General features: G+C 38.2%; 1 protein-coding gene across 4 annotated transcripts in view; it reads right to left on the reverse strand.

Annotated features, from left to right (window-relative positions):
• DNAJC13 (DnaJ heat shock protein family (Hsp40) member C13) overlaps nt 1-26,895 on the reverse strand; it is a 119,495-nt gene that overhangs the window by 8,064 nt on the left and 84,536 nt on the right. For all 4 annotated transcript variants that reach the window (XM_048216197.2, XM_044383412.3, XM_026497026.4 and 1 more), the window contains 17 exons: nt 26,560-26,634; nt 23,835-23,954; nt 22,795-22,974; nt 21,896-22,063; nt 19,466-19,579; nt 18,033-18,149; nt 16,545-16,722; nt 14,793-14,884; nt 13,057-13,156; nt 11,113-11,187; nt 10,774-10,886; nt 6,424-6,593; nt 6,232-6,274; nt 5,707-5,880; nt 3,963-4,142; nt 3,527-3,667; nt 1,397-1,540 (listed from right to left, as the gene is read on the reverse strand). In XM_048216197.2, coding sequence (XP_048072154.1) covers nt 1,397-1,540; nt 3,527-3,667; nt 3,963-4,142; nt 5,707-5,880; nt 6,232-6,274; nt 6,424-6,593; nt 10,774-10,886; nt 11,113-11,187; nt 13,057-13,156; nt 14,793-14,884; nt 16,545-16,722; nt 18,033-18,149; nt 19,466-19,579; nt 21,896-22,063; nt 22,795-22,974; nt 23,835-23,954; nt 26,560-26,634 — 2,184 coding nt within the window. The remainder of the gene's footprint in view (nt 1-1,396; nt 1,541-3,526; nt 3,668-3,962; nt 4,143-5,706; nt 5,881-6,231; nt 6,275-6,423; nt 6,594-10,773; nt 10,887-11,112; nt 11,188-13,056; nt 13,157-14,792; nt 14,885-16,544; nt 16,723-18,032; nt 18,150-19,465; nt 19,580-21,895; nt 22,064-22,794; nt 22,975-23,834; nt 23,955-26,559; nt 26,635-26,895) is intronic.

The raw sequence follows: 26,895 nt of genomic DNA on the forward strand, positions 1-26,895 counted from the left end.
ACTGACAGAATAGACAATGGTATAACAAATGTTTCTTCAGGGAGACTCTACACAAACACAGTGGAATCACTAAAAGACAATTTAAACTTATGAAAGAACAATAGTGGGTAGTAACAGTCCAAATGTCTTGGAGCACCTGGGTGGCTCAGTTGGTTAAGCGTCTGCCTTCGGCTCAGGTCAGGATCCCAGAATCCTGGGATCGAGTCCTGCATCAGGCTCTTCGGGAGCTTGCTTCTCCCTCTGCCTGCCACCCCCCCTGCTTCTGCACGCTCCTTCTGGCAAATACATAAAATCTTAAAACAAAACAAAAGAAAACAAAAACTCCACAAATGCCTATCACCAGATGAATGGGTAAACAAACTGTGGCATATACATACAAGAATATTTCAGCCATAAAAAGAAATGAAGCATTGATACATGCTATTAACATGATGAACCTTGAAAACATGGTAAGTGACAGAAGCCAGACACAAAAGGTGGTGGAACTATATGGTTCCATTTATATGAAATATTCAGAATAGGTGAATTCACAGAAAACAAAGTGGTGCTTGCCAGAGGCCGGGGGGGGGGGGGGGGAGGAGAAATGGGGAGGGACTGCTTAATGGGTATAGAGGTTCCTTTTGGGATAACGTTTTAGAATTAGATAAGGTGGTGGTGGCACAACACTGTTAATATGCTAAACACAAATTGTTCACTCTAAAATGGTTAATCTTATGTTGTATAAATTTCACCTGAATCTAAAAAAAAGATAGAGCGAGAGAGCATTAGTAGATAATGCTGGAGGATAACTGAATGAGGAACTCCTCAGAAGCAACAATAACAATAAAGCCGAAGAGGAAAATTAAATAACTGGGCCAGCTTGAAGTCAGCATATGCATGTGGCTGATCCACACTGTAAGTGTTAACAAAGAAAGAGGATAAAACTAAAATGGCATTTGGAAATGGCATTATGGGATTGTTAATGAATGTGGTTATCACTACCCAGCAATAAATCCTAAAACTAAACATTAACCATGGGGCGCCTGGGTGGCACAGCGGTTAAGCGTCTGCCTTCGGCTCAGGGCGTGATCCCAGCGTTCTGGGATCGAGCCCCGCATCAGGCTCCTCCGCTATGAGCCTGCCTTTTCCTCTCCCACTCCCCCTGCTGTGTTCCCTCTCTCGCTGGCTGTCTCTATCTCTGTCGAATAAATAAATAAAATCTTTAAAAAAAAAAAAAAAAAAAAACTAAACATTAACCTTAACCAGCACTAAATGCTCAATATTCTTCTATGCTGAAGAATCTCAGCATTTTTCTTCCTGAAATGTACAACATGCTATCAGTATTCAAAAAAAGAATCCCCTCGAGTGACTATCCTACTGTAACCAGCAAAACTGCAGTCACCCTGTGCAGACTCACCTGTTCTCCATGCTGCAGGCTTCGAGTCATGGCCTTGAGAGCTTTAACGATCTGAGCCTTAGTGGCTGCTGGGCTGTCGAGATTTTCAAGGCCAATGCCTTCGAGTAATTTTAAGAGGTATGGGACCAAATCTACTTTCAGGGCCTAGAAGAGAATAATGAGCATATATAAATATGCCAAAAAAAATTCACTGAAGAAACAATTTCACCCCAGAACCATACCTGGAAGAAGACAACCTCCTTTCTTTCATTTCAATGTAAATAAAGATTTCTTCTATAGATCTAATGATAATGACACTCTTATTTAATGAGATTTTATTTCATGCCATCAACTGCTCTAAATGCTGTAGACTGATTATTTTACTTAATCCTCACAACATGTAATGACATAGGCATTATGATTATTACTGATGGAAAAATCATCACACAGAGTCTGTAAAACCTGACAGTCAGAGACAGTGATGGAATCTGTATGTAGGCCCACAAAGTGCAGAACAGGACCTTTTAGCCACTATACTGGGCTGCTTCCTCTCATCACACCATACTAATGGGCACATAATTCGAAGTATCTTAATTTTTTTTTCACATTTTCTTAAAACATCAACCTTTGCATTCACCACACATTTCCCATCAGCCTAATAAAAGCTAGATAATACTCAGGTATCACAAAATTTCCACTACCCAACTGAAGCTCAAAGGGAAGAGGTGGAAGTTACCAACATTTAGTGAGTGTACCTCCCTTTATGGATACCATTCTCCTACCAACTCTGTGAGGAATCAGAACTATTTCACAGATGAGGAATCTGAATGTTCTAAGTTATGTGTCATGCCTAAGGTCAGAGCCCAAGTTCTTTCCAATACACCAACCCCCTCCAAGCCAACTGCAAGCTGGAACTTCAGAGCTCCAATTACCTCCTTGAGAGGTACCCAGAACATCTAATCTGCCTGAATGAGGGACAAGTGGTAGGTGGGGACAGAAGATGTAAGAGGGGCGCCTGGGTGGCTCAGTTGTTAAGCGTCTGCCTTTGGCTCAGGGCGTGATCCCGGAGTCCTGGGATCAAGCCCCACATTAGGCTCCTCGGCTGAGAGCCTGCTTCGTCCTCTCCCACTACCTCTGCTTGTGTTCCCTCTCTCACTGGCTGTCTCTCTGTCAAATAAATAAATAAAATCTTAAAAAAAAAAAAAAAAGAAGACGTGAGAGGAAAAGGGGCTGGGAGAATTGCAGGGCCGGATATAAAGATGCAGGGCCTTGTATTAAGGCTAAGTGTGTCAGCTGTCACTGTCATCTGGCAGTAACGGGAAACCAATGAAGAGTTTTTAAAATGAACGGCGGCCCAGTTACATTTAAGAGTTGTATTTTAAAAAGATCACTTTTGCAATGGTTTTTGTTCCTTTAGTGTCTGTCTACTCTACACTGGTATCCACCAAGTCCTATTTACATTAGGTGGGTCCGGAGTATCTTTGGAAAAGAAAATAATCTTGGCATGTTTCTTAAACATGACTTAAGAAATGAAGGCATCAATAAACAGAGTGAGTCTTTCCAAAGAGGAGGAAGTAAATTTTACAAGGCAAGCTAAGAATAAATGCTTGGCAGAAAACCAAAATTTAAAATTTAAACATCACAAAAGTACTTTGAAGTTTTTTTGTTTTTGTTTTTTTAGAGAAAGCACGTAGGAACAGAGGGGGGAGAAGGAGAGGAAGAGGGGGAGAGAGAGAATCTCGAGCAGTCTCCACACCCAGTGCAGAGCCTGACATGGGGCTCGATCGCACCACCCTGAGATCATGACCTGAACCAAAATCATGAGTTAGACGTTTTAACCGACTGAGCCACCCAGGCGCCCTGAAGCTGGTAAGATTTTTGACAGTTGGTCCACCTTTATCAGTGTGTGTGTGTGTGTGTGTGTGAATGTACATATACGTGTATATATACATACGTATACACATAGATATATATATGTATGCGCCAGTATGTATGTGTATATAAAACATAAAATCATGCATGCACAAACCCCCAAGTTACCTCTCTACCAAACCTAAGTCGGAGAAACCAAACCAGTGCCAAATAATGAAAATCTATTTGCTTGGTATGTTTGTTTTCCTATAACAGTACTGAATCTAGAAAGTCACTTACTTGTGCCACTAATTCACTCTGCTCCTTCTGAAACATTCGATTAATTGCTTCACAGGCTAGACCAACAGTATCTGGTCGCTTTTTCATTCCATTCATCAGCGGGCCAATGGTATCTAAAGATGCCATGGCTCGAACACACAGCTAAGTGTCCAAAAAAAGGGGTTACTTGTAGAACAGCATTATTTCATATAGCACAGTAAATACAATAAAATATATGCAAAACCTCCATTCAGCTCAAGTCTAATAATGAACCCAAATTCAGTCTCCTATTAATTATATCTTTTTGAATTAGTTTAAGAGTTGTTACAATACTTTGGTTCATATGCAGAAGGGCACATGGTAGGAAGGGGATTTATTCTGCAATGTGCATTAATCAGGAAGAGGAGAGCATAAATAAATTCCAGAATTACAAGCTACTAAATACATTCATAAATACCTCATTTTCAGACAGGGCATGGATAACACGGATGGCACTCTTAGGAATGGCATTGTTCCTATGATTCATCGCCTGGATCACTTTGGGGAGGTGGCCCAATGGTGGGACCTGGTCAGCCAGCTGAGGCTGTGCATTGAAGAGACATACTGTGGCCATTGTCAAAGTTTCCAGAGTTTCTCCCTGAGGGTGTAAAACAAACACACAAACAAATTATAAAAGACTGACAAAATAAGTCCTAAACATCCTTGGAAATTATCTGATATTCTAACCTAGAGATCTATAAATCTAAGCACTGATTTTTGAAAACTGATTCACAAATCCTAAAAAAACAACAAACTTCCCGTCTTGAAAAAAGGCATGAATACCAAGGACTTTAAGAATGTCATATCCTAATCAAGCAGCCTTTCACTGGGCCACATCGTATCTCATTTCTGTTGCAGGTTTAAGAGGTCATCTCCCGAAAGACATTACTAGAAAGTTTAAATCAATGTTATAGAAATGTCAGTATCAGGGAACATCACTAGTTCAGGAGAATGCAGAACTCAAGAAATTTGTTTCCCAGTTCTATTAAAAATCCTACTGAACAGGTCTGGTTGCCACAAGGCACTTTCTGTCGTGGATTGCAAAGACCTGTAACTTATACCATTATATGCAGACATACACAACCACAGCATCTTAAATGAACATGGAAACTGAGATGAGCCCACAAAGAAAGCTGATATGAGGAAAATACTGTGTTTTTTCCCCTAAGTTTCTGCTTTTTGAGGATTTCATTTTTTTTAAGGAAACTATATATGTAGTAAAAATCCTAGTAAAGAGAAAACATGACTATGGAAAGTGACATATGCAAATATTTGGTAAACTAGTAATTCTTCTGAAGTTGTGCTAAGCTAATGATAGTAACGAGTAATTTCTAGGTACTTGACAGGTGCCAGACATTATGCTAAGGTCCCTCTATATATCAAAACTCACTAAAACCTCCCCCTTAGGGACAGGTGCTGTGATCTATCTATAAATGAGGCAGAACCATGAAGTATTGCTCAAGGTCACAGAGTTAGTCAGTGGTGGAGCTGGTACTGGGGTCCAGGACCACCTAATAATACAGCCTGGGCTCTTTATCATGTTGCCCCATAGCCAGCCTGTTTAATATAACAACAGTCACGTACCTCAATTATTTTTAATCTAACGTTTTAAATAACAAAACCTTACATACTACTAGGATTTCTGACTCAACAAATGAAGACCAAGGCTACTTTCTCACTCCTGCTTCCCTAGTAGCTTTTGGCTTTGAACATAAGTACTGGGTTCACTCATAGTTACTTCTCCTGTCAACATCTCTCATGAGAGTCATCCCAGTCATATATGGAAAGCTGAGTGAAGAATACCCCCTAGCAGGACACACTTCCAGGGCAGTACTGAACATTTAGGTTTCTCCTTAAAATTATATAGTCATTGGAAATGGGGTGGCAGAAACCTCCTTTTAGAGCCTCTGTAATTGTTAGAAACAGCATTCTGTCAATAGACATCTCCAACTTTGGTTCAGAAAGAACTCTTTTACTAACGAGTTTCACTTTCAAATGCTGCAAAAAAGGTGAATGGGTATATTTGAATTTAAATGTGGCTGCTATATTGAAAGAGGTAGCCAATTCTTAATGTATGGCCAATGAGGACGGTGTTTTAACAGAAACACCATCAGTATATTTAGGAAACTGATCAAAATGTTTTGCTGCTGGCTGAAGCTTACATGTGGATTGTTCTTCTCCAGGAGCTCAGTTAATTTTTCTAATAGTGCAATAAGAAATTCTCTGGGCTTTCTTAGAACCCACGCTGGTTGTGCAATGAAGATTCTCAAGAAAACTCCTCCAACAGCAAGTTCACCCTCTGCTTCTCCAAACACCACAGCAAAATCTTCAGGCAACTTTAAAGAAAAAAAAAAAAAAAATCACAGTCAAGTCACTTAACCACTAGTCCAACATGACACAAAAAATGCAAATCCCATTAAATGCTTATCAATATAATCAAATTATAATTACTGTAAGTTTTATTTTCCTTAATAAAATTCAAAAAAGGTGCTCCGATTAGTTACTTAGAAAGTGTATATTCCTATTTTTAAATTTAAGACCTTGTTTTCCAGGGGAATACTTAAGTGTCTTAATGACAAAATATCTAACAGTCATTAAACTGACTCAGTAGGAATTAAAAAACAACAACAAATCAACAAATACAGTAAAATGCAAAATCCCTTCCTCTGAATAAAAGTATATTTTACCTTCCAATTCACATCAGGGTTGTCTCGCTGATTTTTAAAGTGCCTTGGAGGGGGGAAAAAGAAGGAGGGGGGATATCAAACTTCAGTCACAAAATACACTTTCATTAACCTTTAGAATAAATATTAGAGAGGTGATGGACGACGTGGGAAACATCTGTCCTTCTTGGAGATTTACCTGAAGGCTTTACTTACTCTAGCATCATTTCTCTAACTGTTGTAGATACTTTATCTCTGGAGCTATCATTCCAAATCAACTCAGGATTTTCATGCGTTCCTTCAAAAATATGTACAGCAGCTTCAGGGTTGTCTCTCATGGCATCCATAAAAACGCTTGGCAGAAATTTCATTAATGTAATGCGGACCTGTTATGAGGGGGGTTGAGAAAGATAAAAGACCTATTGGACAGCTCAGTGTTTGGTGTGCTTTGTATTTCTCTAGGATGGAATAGTGCTGTATTTGTGGTATGGCTGATTTGGGCCATAACTATTATCCAAAGAGATCAACCTTGGTTTATGCAAAGGTAACTTTAAGAAGTCTCATATGACCCACTCTTATGTACCTATCCAGTTTCATTTCTTCTCTCTGCTTCGAATTTAAGACCCTTGAAGAAATTCAATATTGCCGATGCATATACTGTCTGGAGGACACCTTGCTAGATTATGTCTCACACACATTGTTTCTTCTTCCCAGAATACCCTTGGTTGGCCTGTCTCTCCAATTCTCCCCCATGCCACCTACCCTTACAAACAAATTTTTCTCACCCTGCCTTTGTGCCTTTCAAGTGCATTTATTTTGCAATACTATGTTTTATATTATACTGTGCCTTTTTCCAAAAAGGACTTAAAATGCAGCTTTAAAAAAATACAGGGGTGCCTGGCTGGCTCAGTCAGAACATGTAACTCTTGCTCTCGTGGTCATGAGTTCAAGCCCCATATTGGGTGCAGACATTGCTTTAAAAGGAGGGGGCAGTAAACATAATACCTCCAACATACACATAAACACATACACACACAAACACACACTGAAAATTAGTTTGAGGCATAAAGACAAAGGGAAAATGAAGGTTGGGAAGTTAAGTTTTCCCCTGAGGTCTTCACATGATTTTCTCTTCTTCATATCACTTAAGCCTGTGCTCAAACTTACCTTTTTTTTTTTTTTTTAAGGATTTTATTTATTTGAAAGAGAGAGAAAGAGAGAGTGAACACAAGCAGGGGGGAAGGACGGAGGGAGAAGGAGAAGCAGACTCCCCACTGAGCAGGAAGCCCAACACGGGGCTTGACCCCAGGATCCCAAGATCATGACCTGAGCCAAACGCAGATGCTTAACTGACTGAGCCACCCAGATGCCCCTCAAACTTATCTTCTGGAGAGCTTCCCTGACCTAGTCTTTCTCACTCATTGCTTGTATTCTCAGCCCTTGGCACGCAGTAGATAGTCAAAAACTTATTTGCATGTAGACTAATATAAAGTCAGTACACAAAGGAAACATCAAAAATTCTACATAACTGATAGTGACACACTACAAGTTTAGTTCTGAACTTCCTAAGCAGCCAATGAACTAAAGGAAGCTATGTCGGTTATATAATAGACAGCATTCACAAAATAGGAAGCATTTCACTTTTCTTGGTCATGAATGAATTCAAATAGGAAGTGCTCACTCACTGATACTATTGAACATTTAAGTAAAACAATTTATATAATGCGAAGTCTTTGACTATAAGACTCAGAGTTACATCCAGACTACTCAGTTATTTGAGAACAGGAATTGCCACACTAGGAGCCAAACTTGGCCTGCCACCTGTTTTTGTATACAAAGTTTTACTGAAACACTGCCACAACCATTTACAGTTACTGTCTATAGCTGTTTTCCTGTTACAATGGCAGAGTTGAGTATTTGTGAAAAAAATCAGATGACCCCAAAAGGATAAAATATTTACTGTATTTTTTCCTTTATAGAAAAAGTTTACTGGTCCCACCCCCACCTCACATCATGTATGGAAATTAACGCAAGTGAATCTAGGACGTAAATCCAAGAGCTAAAACTGTGTAACTCTAGTAGGAGGACACACAGGCATAGCTCTTTGTAACTTGAGATTAGGCAATGGTTTCTTAGATATGAGATCAAAAGCACAAGCTACAATAGCAACCAAAAAAACAGACTAGGCTTCACTGAAATTAAAAAATTTTGTACTATGGGGCGCCTGGCTGGCACAGTCAGTTCAGCGTCTGACTCTTGGCTTTGGCTCAGGTTGTGATTTCAGAGTAGTGAGATCGAGCCCTGCATCAAGCTCCATGTTGGGTGAAGAGCCTGCTTGGGGTTTCTCTCTTTCTCTCTACCCCTCCCTCACGCTCCCTCTGTCAAATAAATAAATCTTTAAAAAAAAATTTTGTGCTTCAAAAGACACCATAAAAAAGAAAAAACAGAATGACATTCACGGAATGAGAGAGAATATTTGCAAATTATGTATCGGATAAGGGACTGGTATCCAGAATGTAAAAGGAACAATCACAACTCAATAGTAAAAAGATAACCCAATTAAAGAATAAGCAAAAGACGCGAAGACATTTTTCTAAAAAAGATGCACGAATGGCCAATAAGCACATGAAAATATACTCAACATTAGTCACCAAGGAAATGCAAATCGGAACCATGAGATATCATTTCATACTCACCAGGGTGGCTATAATCAAAATTGATATCTAATAACAAGTGTTAGAGAGGGTATGGGGAAATTAGAACCCTCAGACACTGCTGGTAGGAATGTAAAATGGTGCAGCCATTTTGGAAAACAATATGACAATTCCTCAAAAGGTTAAACAAATAGTACCCTCTGATCCAGAAATTCTACTCTCAGAGAAATAAAATACATATCCACATGAAAACTTGCACACAAATGTTCAGTTGCATTATTCAGAACAGCCAAAAAGTAGGAACAATTCACATGCCCATCAACTGATAAATGAAAAAGCAAATGCAGTGCATCTATACAAGGGAATATTTGGCAATAAAAAGGAATGAAGTATTGAAACTTGCAATAGTATGGAATAACCGTGAAAACATGCTAAGTGACCACCCAGTAACACATACTGTATGATTTCATTCATATGAACTGCCCAGAAATGACAAATCTAGAATGTAAGCTGGTGGTTGCCAGGTGCTGGAAGAGGGGGAATGGGGAGTGACTGCTAAGGGGAACAGTTTTTTTTCCTGGATTGCTGAAAACTGACAGTGGTTACCCAATCTGTGAATATAATAAAACCACTGAACTGTTCACTTTATATGTGTGAACTGTTTGCTATGTCAATTATATCACAATAAAGCTGTTAACCAAAAAGGAAAAAAAAGTTTACCGATCCCAGTTCCAAAATATCTTCCTGCAAACCATTCAATTAAGGAGCTGGTACTTGTATTGTTCCTATACAAAAAATTTAAGTGTAAATATATTCACCTTGATAAAATTTGTCCCTCACGTATTTCAAAGGACAAAAAATTACTAAAGAGCTCAAAGTCAACTCCAGTACGTTTAAACAGCTAAAACACTATCACGTAATATTGGATATCACAACTATGTGCTACCCAACTCTAGCTTTAAGAAAACTTGATATTAAATATCAATATTCATACTTTTATGGACCCCTTCTATAGACATCCGAATGTAATCCCCCTCATTAACCCTTGTGATGACAGACTGTTAACTTTATTCCCAAAGTAAAACTGTTTCAGGGCCTGTGACACATTCACAATATTCATATCTAGAGATGAGCCAAGGGAAAAAACCTAAATCCAGATTGTTTTATTGATGTAAAATCGACTCTGGAAGTGGGGGCTCAGGGAGCCTTTGAGTCCTGACACATTTCTCTGAGGCGCTAGCTTCATGGGCTAGCAAAGACAATGAATCCTTCAGTGAGCACTACTTCTGCTGAAACTGTGTTAATAACAGAAGGAGTTGTTATTCCATCCACCTGTGTCTGGATGAAATTCTACTTAGAAGCATTGCTTTAACACATTCCTAATCTACAAACAGGACTATGTTTCCAAAGGTTATCTGGTCATCTCCAGATTCTGGACAAAAGATCTCCTTGCAAAACGGAGAGGCTGTTACACTCACATGCCTGTATGGACTTACTTTCCGAGGTGATGTATCCTTACTAACAAAGATGTGGAGTGTGTAAGAACATAGATCACCATTTCCCTGTCACTAGCTGTTTCCACAGGCCAATCCTCACAGTGTCACAGTCTAACCTAATTATCTTCTGTCAAAACTTACATATACTTTTGTTCTTTCTTCAAAGAAGGAAAACAGTATAACACCATAATCCAAACACGGTCTTAAGACTTTTCAATTCTAATACAGGCTTCTCCAACTATAATTTTTCTCAAAGTAGTCAACATAGAGTAACAACTTCAAGTACGTCAATCTTCCAACTTTCACATCAGATCATGTCCTTATCCTCACCATAAGACTTTGGTACACTTCATGAAATCAATATCAAAGTAACAGAGCTTAAATAACTCCTTTCTAAGGACCTATTTTGCGCTCACCTTTGGACCTATTAGTTTGTCTGCTGTCATTTTAGCAAAAAGTTCTGCTGTTTGGGCTCGAACCTGTGGATGTGTTGAATTGCAGAACATATCTAGTAAGTAAATCAAAGCTCCTATGAAAGAAAAAAAAAGAATTAGCATTTATACTATAAAGAATATGACTTTTCTCATCAGCTGAACTCATTTTCAACTTTATTTCAACTTAACGCAGTATGACTTTTTTTTTAAATTATAAGCCTTCCAAAGCATTCTTCTAGTTTATTAGACTGCACAAAATAGTTCAAAATAAGCTTCACTTATTCTGAGCATGACTGGATGAGAAAGCACTCTATATATTACCTTTTGCCATTGCTTCTTTGATTATTTTTGTGCTTGATGTCAAAGCATAAAGAGTTTCCAAAACAAGCTGGCGACCTGCAGGGTAAAAGATATTTCAAGGAATGTATCACATCATCACATTAGCTGACATTTACTGGGCATCAGCTCTGTGCCTGGCACTGACCTAGGTGTTCTACAAAGGGTATCATACTTATCTCTTCACAATAACCAGCGATAGGTATTATCATGGCCTTATTAGGAATGAGGAAGATGAGGCTCAGTTTAAAACAGTCCATGGTGTCACAGCTAGTGAGTGGTATAGCTGGGTTTTACACAGAGGTCTTTCTGACTCCAAACTTCACACTTGTAACCACTGTGCCATACTGTTTTCCTACCTTATTGTTCACTACACAGGCAAAATCTTCTCACCTCCTGGCACTACCCTGAAGACACTGGTCAGGCATTGAAGATTTTTATCTGGTGCTACAGCCTTAGAGAAGTGAATAGGAAGCAGCAGTTGCAAGACACTGCTCCAATCTAAGACATGACAGTATCCTTCTGGACACAGCCTACACACCTCTCATCCCTTGCCATCAAAGTATACTCAGCTTTCAGAGTCAAATAGCAATGACACACAGGTGACCAATGGGGTAAGAGTTGGCAAAAAGGCTGGAGGCTACCAAGTATTAGGCTGACACTGAAGCAACAACAAAGGCTGGTCCCTGGGCTGGGCTCCATTCACATACAGGAGAACACAAATTCAAAAGGAGGTTCCTAAGAGAAGCAACAATACTTTACTGAAAATGCGCCACTGTTAAAACATATTCTCAAAGGTAAACAAGTCTTTGGAGGGGATACAGGAAAGTTAAATATTTTATGTATTTAATATCCCTTAGCAAACAGTGGAGACAGATAATTTAGTCTAAAATACAAATGACAGCAGAGTAGGCTGAGATATCTAGATGTCAGCCATTTCACCTGCAAGCTTAAAATACTGATTGGACTATAGTTTTCCAATTATGATTTTTGTAACATTCTTTACGTCGTCAGTGTTATTTTGCATTGTTTGAAGTCTCACAAAGCTACTGAAAACCAATAAAAAAGAAAAACTAAAGTTATTAAGTATGACATAAATAATGTGCAAATGACTTTCAAATGCTGTCATTTTAGAGAACGATTTCAAATGTCATTTACTAAAGAAAAGAAAATTATTCAATGGCAATTCAACTCCATTCAAGTCACTGAACTTGCACTATTGTGTGCAAGGCACTAAGGCATAAAATGAAAAGAGGCAGGTTCTTATTCTCAAGGAGGTGGATAGCTGTGAGCCAAGCAACATGGCTCCAAGGGGTTGGCAAAGCCAAGTGAGCAACGTATTCTGATAGTCAGTGATGAAGTTGGAGTTATACTGCAGTTGCCTTTGAAAAGCAATCTCAAGGTTGATTCCAGCACAAACACACACTAGTATGTTAGACAACCACATAGTTTAAAAGGAGCCTATATCAGTGCAGGGTGTATTCAAGAAATAAGATAGGCATATTTTTAAAAACTGATCTCACCTTGGTGGTAATAACCTCTATCTGCATCAAATCAGTAAAGGACAAATAATGCAGGATTGAACTCTAAGCTGAAAACAAGGTAATTTTTATCTTAAGCATTTTTTCCTATCATCCAAGACCAATGATATTTCTTTATACACCATGGGTCAATTCTCAATTACTCATGTGCATACCATACTCAGAAAATTGAAAAACCTAGGTTATTTTCCTTTGCTTTTGGACCTCTCTTAAGTTTCAACTTCTGAACTGGGAAGACAACTTTAATATAAAGAATACCACTTAAAAGATTCCAAAGTAAATACGGATACCATGTTTTATCAGAGGTTTTCTATTCGCTATGCAACTGCTCCCTCTATAGGTTGGTCATGCTGTGGTTTCCAAAACTCAGTTCATGAAATATACCTACTTGATGGTAATGAATGCAGAAGAGCCAATAAGTTGGACAAAACCATTGATTCAGCAATATTGTTGACACAATCTTGGTTAGATGTCACTATATTCACAACCTGAAAATTAAATCAACAGGACATTAAGAGTTTGGGAAATAATTCTGGACCTACGTAAAATTAAGTCCAATTAGTCAGACCTAAGTAAATTTGAAGCTTCACAAAAGTGAAAAAAATGTATGGAAGGGAAAATAATTTTTAAGAGTTTAATTTTAAAAGACTGGCTTTATTACTTTGATCTTTTGTGAAATAATAAAAATAATTAAAAATGTTAATGCTCATGTATGTATTATATATATTAGCTTCCTATTGATTTAGACGTAAGAATTAAATGTAATAATCTAAAAAATACTTTAGAAACAAGTCACCATCTAGAGGTTATTAAGAAGCATTCAATCCGATACTGGTTCATGCTCCAAAACTATGTATTCCAATCACAGAACTGGGGTGGGGAGTGATTAGGAAGATAATGATTATCACTACTGGGACAGACTTCTTGCTTTTAGAGGGAGAAAGTAAATGTCTTCAATGTCCAGCACAAAAGATTTAGTTTATCTTCCTATTATAAAGAAACAGGCATGTTTTTCTTTCAAAGAGGATGACCTCTCAAGTCTAACTTTTATACTCTACACCTAAAGATCAATGTCACTTAACTTGAACCATGTGGTCAGCATCTCAAACCAACACGTTAGATTTAATAATGTTCATTTGAAAAGTTATAAGGTACATGGAGGAATTAAGTAGAGAAACACGCTTTTCAATTAAAAGAACATGCTTGTTAAGATTTTTTGACCAATTTAACATGTATTATTTTATTAAAAAAATCTTTTAAACCAAAATGCAACCTTAAGAACATATTATACAACTAATTCACAAACTGCTCATAAACCTGTTACTGCAGGGTTTAATTTGGTGTTCTTTACAATAAACTGTGTACATTACAATTAGCAGGATCATCTGAAAAGTGATCCTGGGAGCTTATTCTGGGTTGCCTAGACAATGAGACCCCTGTAGCCAGGGACCTCCTGCTTCTCCCAGAAGAAAAGGCCTCACCCAGCTTCTCACTGGACCAGTGGTTTCATTCTCCTAAAAAAGGGACTTCCAACTTCTCTTGGACCTCTAAAGCCCAAAGGTTCTGAGCAGCTGGCTTTCTTAGCTCCTGTAAACAGCATAAAAACCCAGTTGTCTGTCTGTAACCCTCACTAAAGAGGTTGCTTTTGTATTAATCTATAAAAAGGGACAGTAACTGAAGGGAAGGGGGTAGGTCTGTCCTCTGAACACAAACCTACAGTGTGTGGCCAGCAGTATGCCCTGGTCTCTGAGGACACTGAGAGATCAGGGAAATCCTGCCCCCGCCCCCTTTTGTCATCTCTGGCTTCCAAGTTTCCCCAGTAAAGCCCATTCCTTCACCCACACTGCATGACACTACATAATGCATCCCAAGGTCTGATGCATGACAATGACCACACAGGGAACCAGACTGAACAACACTGTGCATGTTTGCTCTTCGAAATGAGTATACTAATTTAAATTTTAAGAACATATTTACTTGGCTTAATAGATTAAATGAAAAAAAAAAAAGAAGAAGAAAATACACGCAAACTTCCATTCAACCTCAGATGGTAGTTAATCAAGGCCTAAACCACATACAGTAGTGGTAGGAAAGACAGCATGCTTTAATATAAAATTGCTTTACCTCTAAAGCCAATTGCTGCACTTGACCCGCTCCATGGACTCGGAGAAGAGAAAATATTAACTTAAAGTGCCCAATGCATTCAGTTTCAGAGCCTAGGGAATAAGAACAAAAGCTTTATCTTTTATTTCTAAGAGATGTTCTAAAGTACAGACCTTCAGAAAATTGATCTACACCGTTGTTTACTGTCAATTATAAGTCTCTGATAACCCTTTCCCAACATTGTGACATGAAATGGAGTACCTCCTAAGCAGCAATCTTAAGAGGCAAAAAGATAGAATTTCTTTGTTTTGTTTTCATTTCCATCCATACTAGCCCTCAGGCTAAAAACAAGAAATATATCAAACACACAATCCAAATGCAACTTAAAAAATAAGGGTATAAGGTGGTAATTTTACTCTTTACATCTAGACCTTAGAGCTACCCCCCTCAGCCTAATTATATTTTGGGAGAGTGTGACATCATTTAATTTAGACTGAATTAGAACTCTGCCAGTTGAGGGCTACATTACAAACAACTGTGTGGGTATACAAAGGACTCCTTGTGAAAATACATAAAAACAGCATTTCCATTCCTACTCACTTCAAATCCCAATCCCATACATTTACTACCATTCTGTTCATAGAATAAAAATACTAAACATGAAGATTCTATAAAGAAAGTGGGGGTAATCAGAAGGGGGAATGAAGCATGAGAGACTATGGACTCTGAGAAACAAACTGAGGGCTTCAGAGGGGAGGGGGTGGGGGAATGGGATAGGCTGGTGATGGGTAGTAAGGAGGGCACGTATTGCATGGTGCACTGGGTGTTATACGCAACTAATGAATCATTGAACTTTACATCAAAAACCAGGGATGTCCTGTATGGTGACTAACATAATATAATAAAAAAACATTTAAAAAAAAATGAAGATTCTGTTCAGTGTATTTTTCCTTTTACTATATGGTAGTAAAACACACAGCAGAGTCTGTAATTTTTTGAGGCTTCAGAAGATAATTCACTAAGACTCCTCAAAGGAGTCTGAAAATATTCTATAAATGGACTGCTTTTCAATTCATTTTCAAACCACTATAGCACTGTAATATATACAGAAAAGAACGAAAGAGTACCTGAAGGTTAATGATAAACGTTAATAAAAAGGATTTGGGGTCTTCAAGTTACTTAATTTGTATTGTTTTAGGTTTTATACTCCATATTTGTTATCAAAGTTAAAATTAGAAGAAGCTTTCAAATTTTCACTCATGCATCTCCCTGCTGTCAGGCAAGAGTGGTAACATTTTTGGAAATGTCCTCTTAAGGCTGTTTAAGAATGAAAACTCACACTTTATTTCAATTTTTATACACCAAAACCTTCAGGTAGTTTCTCAAAAATGTTAATCGCCCATATGTACACAGCACTGTGTTAGAGACAAATTAGGTCACCTAATAAATCAATCTAATTTAAGTACTTATATGTCAACTTAGGTCATCAATGTGAAATTTAATACTATCAAGTTATTCTGCCTTTTCAACTCATTGAGACTCATTTTCGCTTAGAGATATGAATTCTAAACATGATGCCTTGACCTCCCCTCCTTCCACCCTACTGTTTACAGGTAAAAATATTACGAGCTCAATTCTTATTAAGTTATACCAAGTAAAACATTGTAACCAAGTACACTATTTTCTTAGAGTTTCTCTGATAAAATTGAGAACCAGAATTTTTAGGGCCCTTCTTTTGTCAGGATCTTACGGATCAAGGGTACGGTCACACACCTGGATTATATTTTATGACATTTCTCAGAGCCTCCAAAGCCATTTCCACTCTTGGCAAGCGGTCTCCGTGTTGCTCTGACTCCACTTTTGCAGCATGTGTGATAGCCATGAACGTGTGGAGGTACTGGGCCTGGGAGCCTATATAATCCAAAAGACTTGCAGCAAATGCTTTTGGAACCTAAGTTGAGTGGAGAAATATTTAAAAACATGTGTGCCCTAAGAAATAACTATAAGACTCCAGAGCAACACCCATCCCATTCCCCCAAAAAAACTTCAAGGTATAGAATGATTAAATTATACATATACATGAACACCTATGGATTTGGGGCAGGTGGGGGGAGTAAAACCCAGTTGCATTAGAAAGCATTTCTCAACTTTTTTTGTCCCACTACATTAAAGATCTGATAGACTCCTATTAGGACCTAAGTGTATCAATTCTGAATTAGTGTAGCTCTTCATTTTACAAGTCAAAGTAATTGATAGCACCATATGTAACTTCTACAGTTTGGTTATATTTTTATACTTTAAAAAATATTTATTTAGAATATAAATTCGAAGGACAGTTTTCAAAGAGACTTCACAAATCAATGAACTCATTCTGCTTAACAGCTATTTATATACATTATTCTGTGATACATAACATATATTACAGTTTAGTAAATTCCTTTTTACCCAAGTGCAAACTTTAAAACAAAACCTCACTGGGCGCCTGGATGGCTCAGTTGGTTAAGTGTCTGCTTTTGGCTTGGGTCCAGCCCCACGGCAGGCTTTCTGCTCAGCAGGGAGCCTGCTTCTCCCTTCCCTCTGTCTGCCACTCCCCCTGCTTGTACTCTCTCAAATAAATAAAATCTTAAAAAAAAAAAAAAAAAAAAAGCCTCACTTCCCTCCTTACAAACCAACCAACCACCAAATCCTCCTTTCCACTCCCTCCAGAAAAAACTACAACAAAAAATTCCTACACGATCACCAAGCACTTGAAGATGAAAGAGCTCCTCATTTCCTTCTGAAAGTGACTAGGGATCATCACATGAAATGACATGGTTTGACCTCAATCATTTTCTTAAAAAATCTCTTTGCTTTCCACTGGTATTTTCTTATTTTCCTCTAAGAACTGGCCAGAGAAGTACTTCTGCTGGTCTGATATTCTACACGATGGAGTGAACGTATAAACGACCTTGCACTTACAGGAGAGACTAGTAAGTTGAAGACATATGCACACGACACAGTCGGGTAGCATTATGCATAAAATATTAAAAAATAGCCAGGCAAGGAATAACTTATTTTCATGAATCCACAAAACTAAATTCTTCAACATGCAAAATAAAGCAGTTATAAATTACCAATGGTAACCCCATCACATACCCAGGTTAGTATAAGGCATCTGGCAAAGAACAGGTATTATTTCAACTTATTCAGTGTGAATAAACTGGTAGCTTTCAATAACAAATGACTGAAGGTATCAGACAAAACTAAAAGTAGAGAGCTTACCTCTAGCTGGAAAGTAGGGACTTCATTATACACCCTAACAAAAATCTCCCCTACAATAAGTTCTTTGGCATGATCACTATAGACAAATTCTGATCCATAAGTTTTGTCACAATCACCCTTTTTAAAAAAGAAAATAGACTGTTAGATGTAAATCAGAATCATCAGTATCTGGTTTATAAATCTAACCATATTCAATTTAATAACAGATCAATAAGCCTGGAAGTTCCATTTCTTTTCTACAGGAAAAATGTGGTGGGACACACATCATAGCACTCAATGCAGTATTAATGTTTACAATAATATGAACTCTGGAATAAGCATAGAGTTATTTTTGTAGTCCAAAGGTTAATATTATAACTCATTTTCAAATTTCAGAAGATCACAGAGGTCATCCAATGAAATGCCTTAGAGCTAATGTTTATAAAGCTAGTATGACACTTGGTTCTTCTCACTCCACTCAGCAGACATTGGGCCTATTCAGCTCTAAGGTGATGGAGCTAAGAAATGAACACATCTGGACTGGCCTTTAAAAAGTAATACACTGAACGAAAGTGCTGGAAAGTAGAGTCTCTGGGGGGAAAAAAGGGTAATATTATAGAGGTTGCCAAACCAGGAAGAGTTTCTATTTAAGGAAAAGGAAAAAGACAGAAAGGAGGAATGACAGAAAAACAGTACCAATGAAGATTTAGGTTGAATTACACCGAATTTAAGTTGGACTGAAATGGTAAGTAAAAGTATACAATAAATTATAAAGTGCTAAACAAAGAGAAGATGCTATTATGTTTCTTCTGGTAAAAGAACAGATGTATAAAAATGTGAGACCTGTTCTCCCCAGCTCTGCAATTCTCAAAACTTGGATCTATACAGAGTTCTGAGTGACTATCATGAAATGAGTTTTAAAAAAAAATCTTGAATAATTCAGGACATAGTGGTGTTTAGTAAGTTCTAAGCCCATAAACATAACTGTTTGCTAAACCATCAAGTCTCAACCATCTAGTGTACGGATTATGCAGGCCTTATCCTTATTGGACACAAGTACTGTCTTGTGTTTTTTTTTTTTTCATAGCTTCATAGATTCTCCATCTGAAGGTGGCAAGACAGGAGAAACTGTTCGATTCTGATACCAGAAAGCAACTTTGATGTACTGGGAAAAGAGGCTAAAAAGAACAACTGCAAGAGCGCTTTTGGAGAGAAAAATTCATTAAAATGGGGAACAGCTACATGTAAACGGGACAACAACAAACACGAATATATCATTAAGTACAAGAACACCGTTTTTACACGGGCCACACATCGGGTGGCAAAAACCTATAGGCCTGCTTAACACCAAATGGAGAATCAGTACATTTCTGTCTTGTCAGTACTGAGTTATGTTCCCAGAGAATACTTTTTGAGACCAAGTTACCCCAGAAGTTTACGAAACAATAACATACTTTTTTAATCATGTTTTCTTGTTGGAATTCAAGGAACTCAAGCAGTTCTGCTCTTGTAGAATTGTTCCATATCAAATAGGGGCTCTCGGTGTTGCTATTGAGCATCTTCAGAATCTAGGACACAGAATATTACTGTTTTGTAACATTTAGAAAAAAAATAGTGCGAGTTATCATTTATTGAAACTGCTGAGGACATGCCAAGCACTGTGGTAAGTGCCTTAAGTATAATGGGTCTCAATAATTCTAACAAGTTTATTGATACTATCCATTTTGCAGCTGAGAAAAATCAAAGCTAAGAGCAATCTAATGATTTGTCCCAAGTCACACGGCACAGGCCTTAAGTGGGGAAAACTGGGATTCAAATCGGAGTCTGTATGACTTCATATCCTTAACATTTGCTCTACTACAGTGAAAATTATGAGATAGTTTATGCTGAAACATTTAATAAACACAAGCTTAGAAAGAATCATACTAACTTTATATAAACATATCTGAACACAAAATCTAAGTCTTTCTGAAGCATACTGCTATGAAGGGAAGCAAAATTTATGGGCAGAGAGTCACTTCAGATGTTCTTGGCCAAACCCAGACTCAAGGCTGCATTAAGCAGTTCTGAAGGCATAGCTTCGACTGCTTGGCCATCCACGGTGCTTTCCCTTTATTTAGTTCTCCTCAATTAGAAGTATATAAATAGACATTTGACTCTCCTTCGAATGTTTTAATACAAATTTTTGTACATTTTACACTTAAAAGCTCTATGCAAGCAGGAAATCAGTGGGTTAGTACCTTCATCTTAGACAAAACCAACTAACCTGTTTTTACAATCTTAACTACTAGTTAAGTAAAATAACAAAGAATACATCCTCAGGAGGGATGCCTAGGTGGCTAAGTTGGTTAACTGTCTGCCCTTAGCTCAGGTCATGATCCCAGTGTCCTGGGGATCAAGTCCCGCATCGGGCTCCTTGCCCAGTGGGGAGTCTGCTTCTCCCTCTGCCTGCCGCTCCCCCTGCCTGTTCCCCCTCTTTCTGACAAATAAATAAATAAAATCTTTAAAAAAAAAAAAAGAAAGAAAAAAGAATATATTCTTAGGAGAATTGTAAAACTTTGAGAACTGGTGATTTAAAATAAGCATTTTGAAAAATCCAGACGGCGTTCACACCAAGATTCTGAAATGTCTTTTTTCCCCTCCCTGTAGCTTATCAACAACCTGCCAGTATTTCTGGAAAAGAATGCCTCACCAGCAAAATGTATCACACTGATGAACACAAAATTCAGAAAAAGTACAAAGATCAAGAGCGGCATCTAAAGCTCTTCGCTCTTACTCAAGGGGCACTGAAAAGCAATGGCCTACACCAAAAAGAGTCAGACTGAATTAACAAAAAATGTTTAATAAATTCTAAGAATACTTTATATTTGGAACACTGAGGACTTCTTCCCTTCCAAAAATATTGGATAATCATTAGAGAAAACATAAAAATAGCCAACAATTCTACCATTCAGGGATAACCCGGTTAACAATTTAGTACAGATCCGTCCATTTTTTTAATACCAAAAATGGGATTTTTAGCCTTTTCACTTAAAATACTTTAAACATCTTTCAACATCTTTAAATATACCTTTACAATTTAAGGCTTCATGGTATTCTAATGAATGGATTTTTATAGTTTAATTCTTTAATGATACATTCTTAGATTGTTTCTCAATAATCCTCCCAGAAGAGGCCAAAGAGGTTGGGACAGCTGTCAAAGTCATGCTTGATTTCTGTCATGAATGCATGTGTGTGTGTGTGTGTCTCTGTGTGTGTGTGTCTGTGTCTGTGTGTATTAGCTTTTAGGATTTCAACGCTGAGTCTAACTTAGAGATTACTTGTAAGAAATAGCCAAAAATAAGGAGCATAGATGGCTCAGTCAGATAAGTGTCTGCCTTCACCTCAGGTCAAGATTTCAGGGTCCTGGGATTAAGCCCCAAGTCAAGCTCATTGCTTAATGGAGAGTCTGCTTCTCCCTCTCCCTTTGTCCCTCCCACCCACTCATGTGCTCTCTCTCTTCTCTCTCAAATAAATATCTTAAAAAAAAAAAAAAAAAAAAAGCCAAAAATAGACTCTAGGTGTCCTAACTCCCAGTTCTCTGCCCATTGTGAAACACCATTTCCAAGTTCATTCTCTTTTCCTGTCCCCTTGTGACTCAAGGTTGGTAAGAAGTATGGTGGGCTCCAGAGCTGAGAAACATAAAAGTTTATTTCCCCCTGCAGAAAGAGTGGGCTTGTAGAGCTGATATCATTAGCATCAATCCACAATAAACTGAACTTCTCGGATGAGAGAACAAACATGAACATTTTCAATTTTTAGGTTTCCTAGAGCAATCACCATTGTTGTGTTGCTCTACTATTTGCAATATTCATCAAAACCCAGGCTACCTCTGAAGCACGTACCTCCGTAGCACTAACCACAGCAAGTTTTCTAGCAACATAGGGTGTCAGCATGCCAGCTAAACTTTTTCTTATGGTTGGATTTTCTGGGGTTGCCTGTTCTTCAGGCAGATACCCTCCAAGGCGACTTAGAGCACGGACACTCAGTTTAGCAAGGCTGTTGGCTACTTCCTGTTACAAAAAAAATTAAGACTTTGAAGTAGATCTGTCATATTACATACGTAACATGGTACCTTTATGGAATCAAAACCATATGGAAACAAAACAAAACAAAACTACATGGGACATATTTAAGGAGCAGAAAGCAAGTCCCCAACACTGCCTTTCGGGACTTGGGTGTTAGAGCTTACTCTTTCACTTACGCAAAGGAAGATAAGAATCCGTATACTCATTTATAGCCAACATAATATCTTACAGATAACTGGAAGAAGCACATTTGGGGTGATGAGTAGGGGATAGGCAGGCAGACTTGCCTGCTAGAGGAAACACACTAACAATAGGAATAATGAATGACAGTGACTAAAAAAGGAGAGACAGAAAAATATTCAAGAATATCAGTTAAGTACTCAAGTATCTAGAGGCAGCTAGCCCCAACAGCCCAATATTACCGTTATATTTCCCTACGTTACACAACCATAATTTTGCAATCATAAAGGTGATTATAAGTAATCAAGAAAAGACTGTTATATCCAGTATATGCTACTGCAAATTCCCTCCCCTTGAATCATTCTAGCACGAATGGTTAAGATAAAAAGCTTTGGGGCTTAAAGAGCAATAAACTTAGTTATCTAGAAAAACAGTTTATGTGTGGGGCTCTGGATAACTGGAACTTCACTTTGTATTAACTTGGTATTAACCTACGGTTGGGTTCAAATTCAAGATTAGAGCAGTGTGAAAGTTACCTGCTGGTTTGTTTCCTCGCTTTTCTGAATGCCACTCTCTTCTAGTGTGTAGTCATAATTAAACAGATAACCAAGCAGATGCCACAAAATCCCAGCTTGAAATAGGTGTGTCTGTAGCCAGAAATCCACAGCAAAAGAACTGACACATTCAACTCCAAGAGCAGCAACCCGCGGAATACTCTGAGAGAATAAGAATAATGAAATTAATTACAGGGTTTAAAAAAACTCCTAAGAGAAACTGGTTGTGAATGCATGTCAAGCTAGCTATCTTACTGTGCAAAGATGTTTACCTCCTCTTATAGTTTCAATTCCAATTTAAATCTGAATCCAATACCCTTTAAAGCCTAAAATTAAAAGTGACCCAGTGACAAAGACACAGAATTATCTTTGAAGCTAGTGTTCAAAGACTCTGGAATACAGTTTTCGTCATTTTTCGTATCTTTAATTTTTAAAAATAGTGATAAGGCATTAACAGCAACTCATATGCTAGGATCTTAAGTGTATCAGCAGTATCTTTAGTGCAGGTATGTGGATTTGCTTCCTCATATTAGAGTTTGTATTTTTATTAAATACTTCTAAGGATAACGTGTAAATCAGATTCCTTATTTCTAGATACCTCAGTCCAGGATCAGGATCCCACTCCTGTTCTATTCCAATGTAACTCACTCTGTCCAGTTATCTAAGAAATCTCTCTCCCCTTCCCAGGCACCTCTTCCACCTACCCCCAGCCAGTTGCCCTCAGCAGGACTGGATTGGGAGGAAGTGCTAAGTTCTCAGCTCCCCAAAGCCCTTCCCACCAGGCAGTGACTGACACTTTCCTTTACATGTATCACTTTAGTTTTATTCCTTATGGGCCACCTTAAGAACAAAAGCCTCCAATTACAGCAAGGGTTCTATGAAAAATGACTTAAGAGATCCAAATAATGCACATAAAAATAATTTGGGGAAAAGAGCTTATTTATAAATTGGGGACTGGCTACATACTTGACCAGAACACCCATTGCTTACTGCATCCAGAAAGCATTAAAGATGAACTGTACCTTGCCAAAATATAGCACCCGACAGAGATCCTTGATGATGCCAGGCATTTCTGTGATCTTCTCTCGACATTCTTCAAACTGAGCGGCCACACTATAGCATTTGCTTATGTGTCCACACACCTGCATACAATAAAACGGAGCAAATAAAAGAGTTACATGTGCATTCCTTACTTAAAACAGCAAAAATCAGATCAGCAGATCCATGGATAATGCTTAATGTTATATATGATGCTCCAAAATTAAAAAGAACACTTCTACTGAATCACCAGTATTTCTGGATAAGACTTCCCATAGCTGCAGGGCTGGCAACCAATGGCCACGCTGTGCATGGGCCAAATTAAGCGTGGCCTGTTTTTGTATGGCCAGGGAGCTGCGAATGGTTTTTATACCTTTAAAGGGTTGTAAAGAAAACCACAAAAATATGTAACAGACACCGTATATAGCCTGAAAGTCTCAAATATTTACTCTCTGGCCCTTTATAAAAATTGTTTGCCAACTCTGGATTAAGGTATTTTTGTCCAACTTATTAACATTGCAGAATTACAATTCTACGTATGCACTGCACTTCAAAATAGAGGATGAAACTACAAAGCCTGAACTCGATTGTTTTAAATTCTAAAATCCGCTGGCATAAAAAAGGGATCACATAAAAATATGCATTCTACAATCTCAATGAATTCCTGATGGATTTTCTATCAAAGAATTCAATGATAACCTTAACAGAAAGAAAATAAGCCAATTAAAACACTGGGGGGTGTGGGGGGAGCACCTGGGTGGCTCAGTCAGTTAAGTGTCTGCCTTCGGCTCAGGTCATGATCCCAGGGTCCTGGAATCAAGCCCCACATTAGACTCCCTGCTCAGTGGGGAGCCTGCTTCTCCCTCTGCCTCTGCCTGCCACTCCCCCTGCCTGTGCTTTCTCTGTCAAATAAATAAAATCTTGAAAAAAAAAAAATAACACTATAGGGATGGATTACTGTATTTATATAAGCCGATGAATGTCAGCTGAACCTGTGGTAATCATTTCACAATAAATGTAAATCAAGGCATCAAGCTATGTGCCTAAATTTATACAGTGATGCATGCCAATTATTTCTCAATACAACTGGAAAAAAATACTAGGGATGGGGGATGGAGGTAAAGAAGGAAATTAGGGAAGGGGGCAGATTAAATGAAACAAGAATGGCAAAATGGGGACGCCTGGGTGGCTCAGTCGTTAAGCGTCTGCCTTCAGTTCAGGGCGTGATCCCGGCATTCTGGGATCGAGCCTCACATCAGGCTCCTCCGCTGGGAAGCCTGCTTCTTCCTCTCCCACTCCCCCTGCTTGTGTTCCCTCTCTTGCTGGCTGTCTCTATCTCTGTCAAAAAGATAAATATTAAAAAAAAAAAAAAGAATGGCAAAATGACGAATGTCTGAAACTGAGTGGTGGGGATAGAAAGGTTCATTATACTATTCTCTAAGAAAAAAAAAAAAATAAGCCACTAGATCACAAGTGGTTTAGTGCAGTACTTTTTTTTTTTATAATAATTTTTTATTATGTTATGTTAGTCACCATACAGTACATCCCAAGTTTCTGATGTAAAGTTCCACGATTCATTACCTGCGTATAACACCCAGTGCACCATGCGATACGTGCCCTCCTTAATACCCATCACCGGCCTATCCCATTGCCCCATCCCTCTCCCCTCTAAAGCCCTCAGTTTGTTTCCCAGAGTCCATAGTCTCTCATGGTTCATTCCCCCTTCTTTTTACCCCCCCCCCCCGTCCTTCTTCCCTTTCTTCTCCTACCGATCTTCCTACTTCTTATGTTCCATAAATGAGTGAAACCATATGATAATTGTCTTTCTCTGCTTGACTTATTTCACTTAGCATTATCTCCTCCAGTCCCGTCCATGTTGCTGCAAATGTTGTGAAATCGTTCTTGTGAAAACTGGCTGAGTAATATTCTGTTGTATATATGGACCACATCTTCTTAATCCAGTTATCTGTTGAAGGGCATCTCGGCTCCTTCCACAATTTGGCTATTGTGGACAATGCTGCTATGAACATTGGGGTGCATATGGCCCTCTCTTCACTACATCTGTATCTCTGAGGTAAATACCCAGTACAGCAATTGCTGGATCATAGCGTAGCTCAATTTTTAACTTTCTAAGGGACCTCCACACTGTTTTCCAAAGTGGCTGTACCAACTTGCATTCCCACCAACAATGTAAGAGGGATCTCCTTTCTCCACATCCTCTCCAACATTTGTTCTTTCCTGCCTTGTCAATTTTTGCCATTCTAACTGGTGTAAGGTGGTATCTCAATGTGGTTTTGATTTGAATTTCCCTGATGGCTAATGATTTTGAACATTTCTTCATGTGTCTGTTAGCCATTTGTATGTCTTCATTGGAAAAGTGTCTGCTCTTATCTTCTGCCCATTTTTTTATTTGATTATTTGTTTCACAAGGAAACAGTCAAAAAAACTAAGAGGCAGCCCATAGAATGGGAGAAGATATTTGCAAATGACACTAGTGCAGTACTTCTTAAAGCATGATACAGAGACCAATTTGTTAGAAAAGCATATTCTCGGTCTTCCACCCCAGAACCACTGAATTAGAAAATGGGGGGGAGTGGAGGTCAGCCACCCACACTTTCATGAGCCCTCCAAGTGATCCTCATAGATGTTCAAGTCTGAACTACTATTAGTTTAGTGTACCTTTCTTAGAACCAAACATTTTAGCCTCACCTGTACTGACATGTCACTTGGTTTACTAGAACGATTCAAGACAGCCACACAGCGACTAAATGCCTCCTGTAACACCTGCAGAGAAAGAAGTCGGCCATTAATTCTCCATTTGGACTTGAAGTCTGAAAAGCCTTTCCTGGTAGGAATAAAATATTAAAAACCTTTTAATATTAGATACTTGGTAAATAAATGTGTTTTGCTCAATTAACATTTGTCAAACAAATAAAGGATTCCCCAGAAGTTTCTTTTTAAACATTCCCAATAAGCTATTTTGTAAGCAGCAAGTTTACAAATCTTGAATCCAATACTTTCCAATTCACATTATGAAATAAAACT

This window comes from Ursus arctos, unplaced genomic scaffold (genome assembly GCF_023065955.2).
Source record: "Ursus arctos isolate Adak ecotype North America unplaced genomic scaffold, UrsArc2.0 scaffold_20, whole genome shotgun sequence".
Classification (NCBI taxonomy): domain Eukaryota; kingdom Metazoa; phylum Chordata; class Mammalia; order Carnivora; family Ursidae; genus Ursus; species Ursus arctos.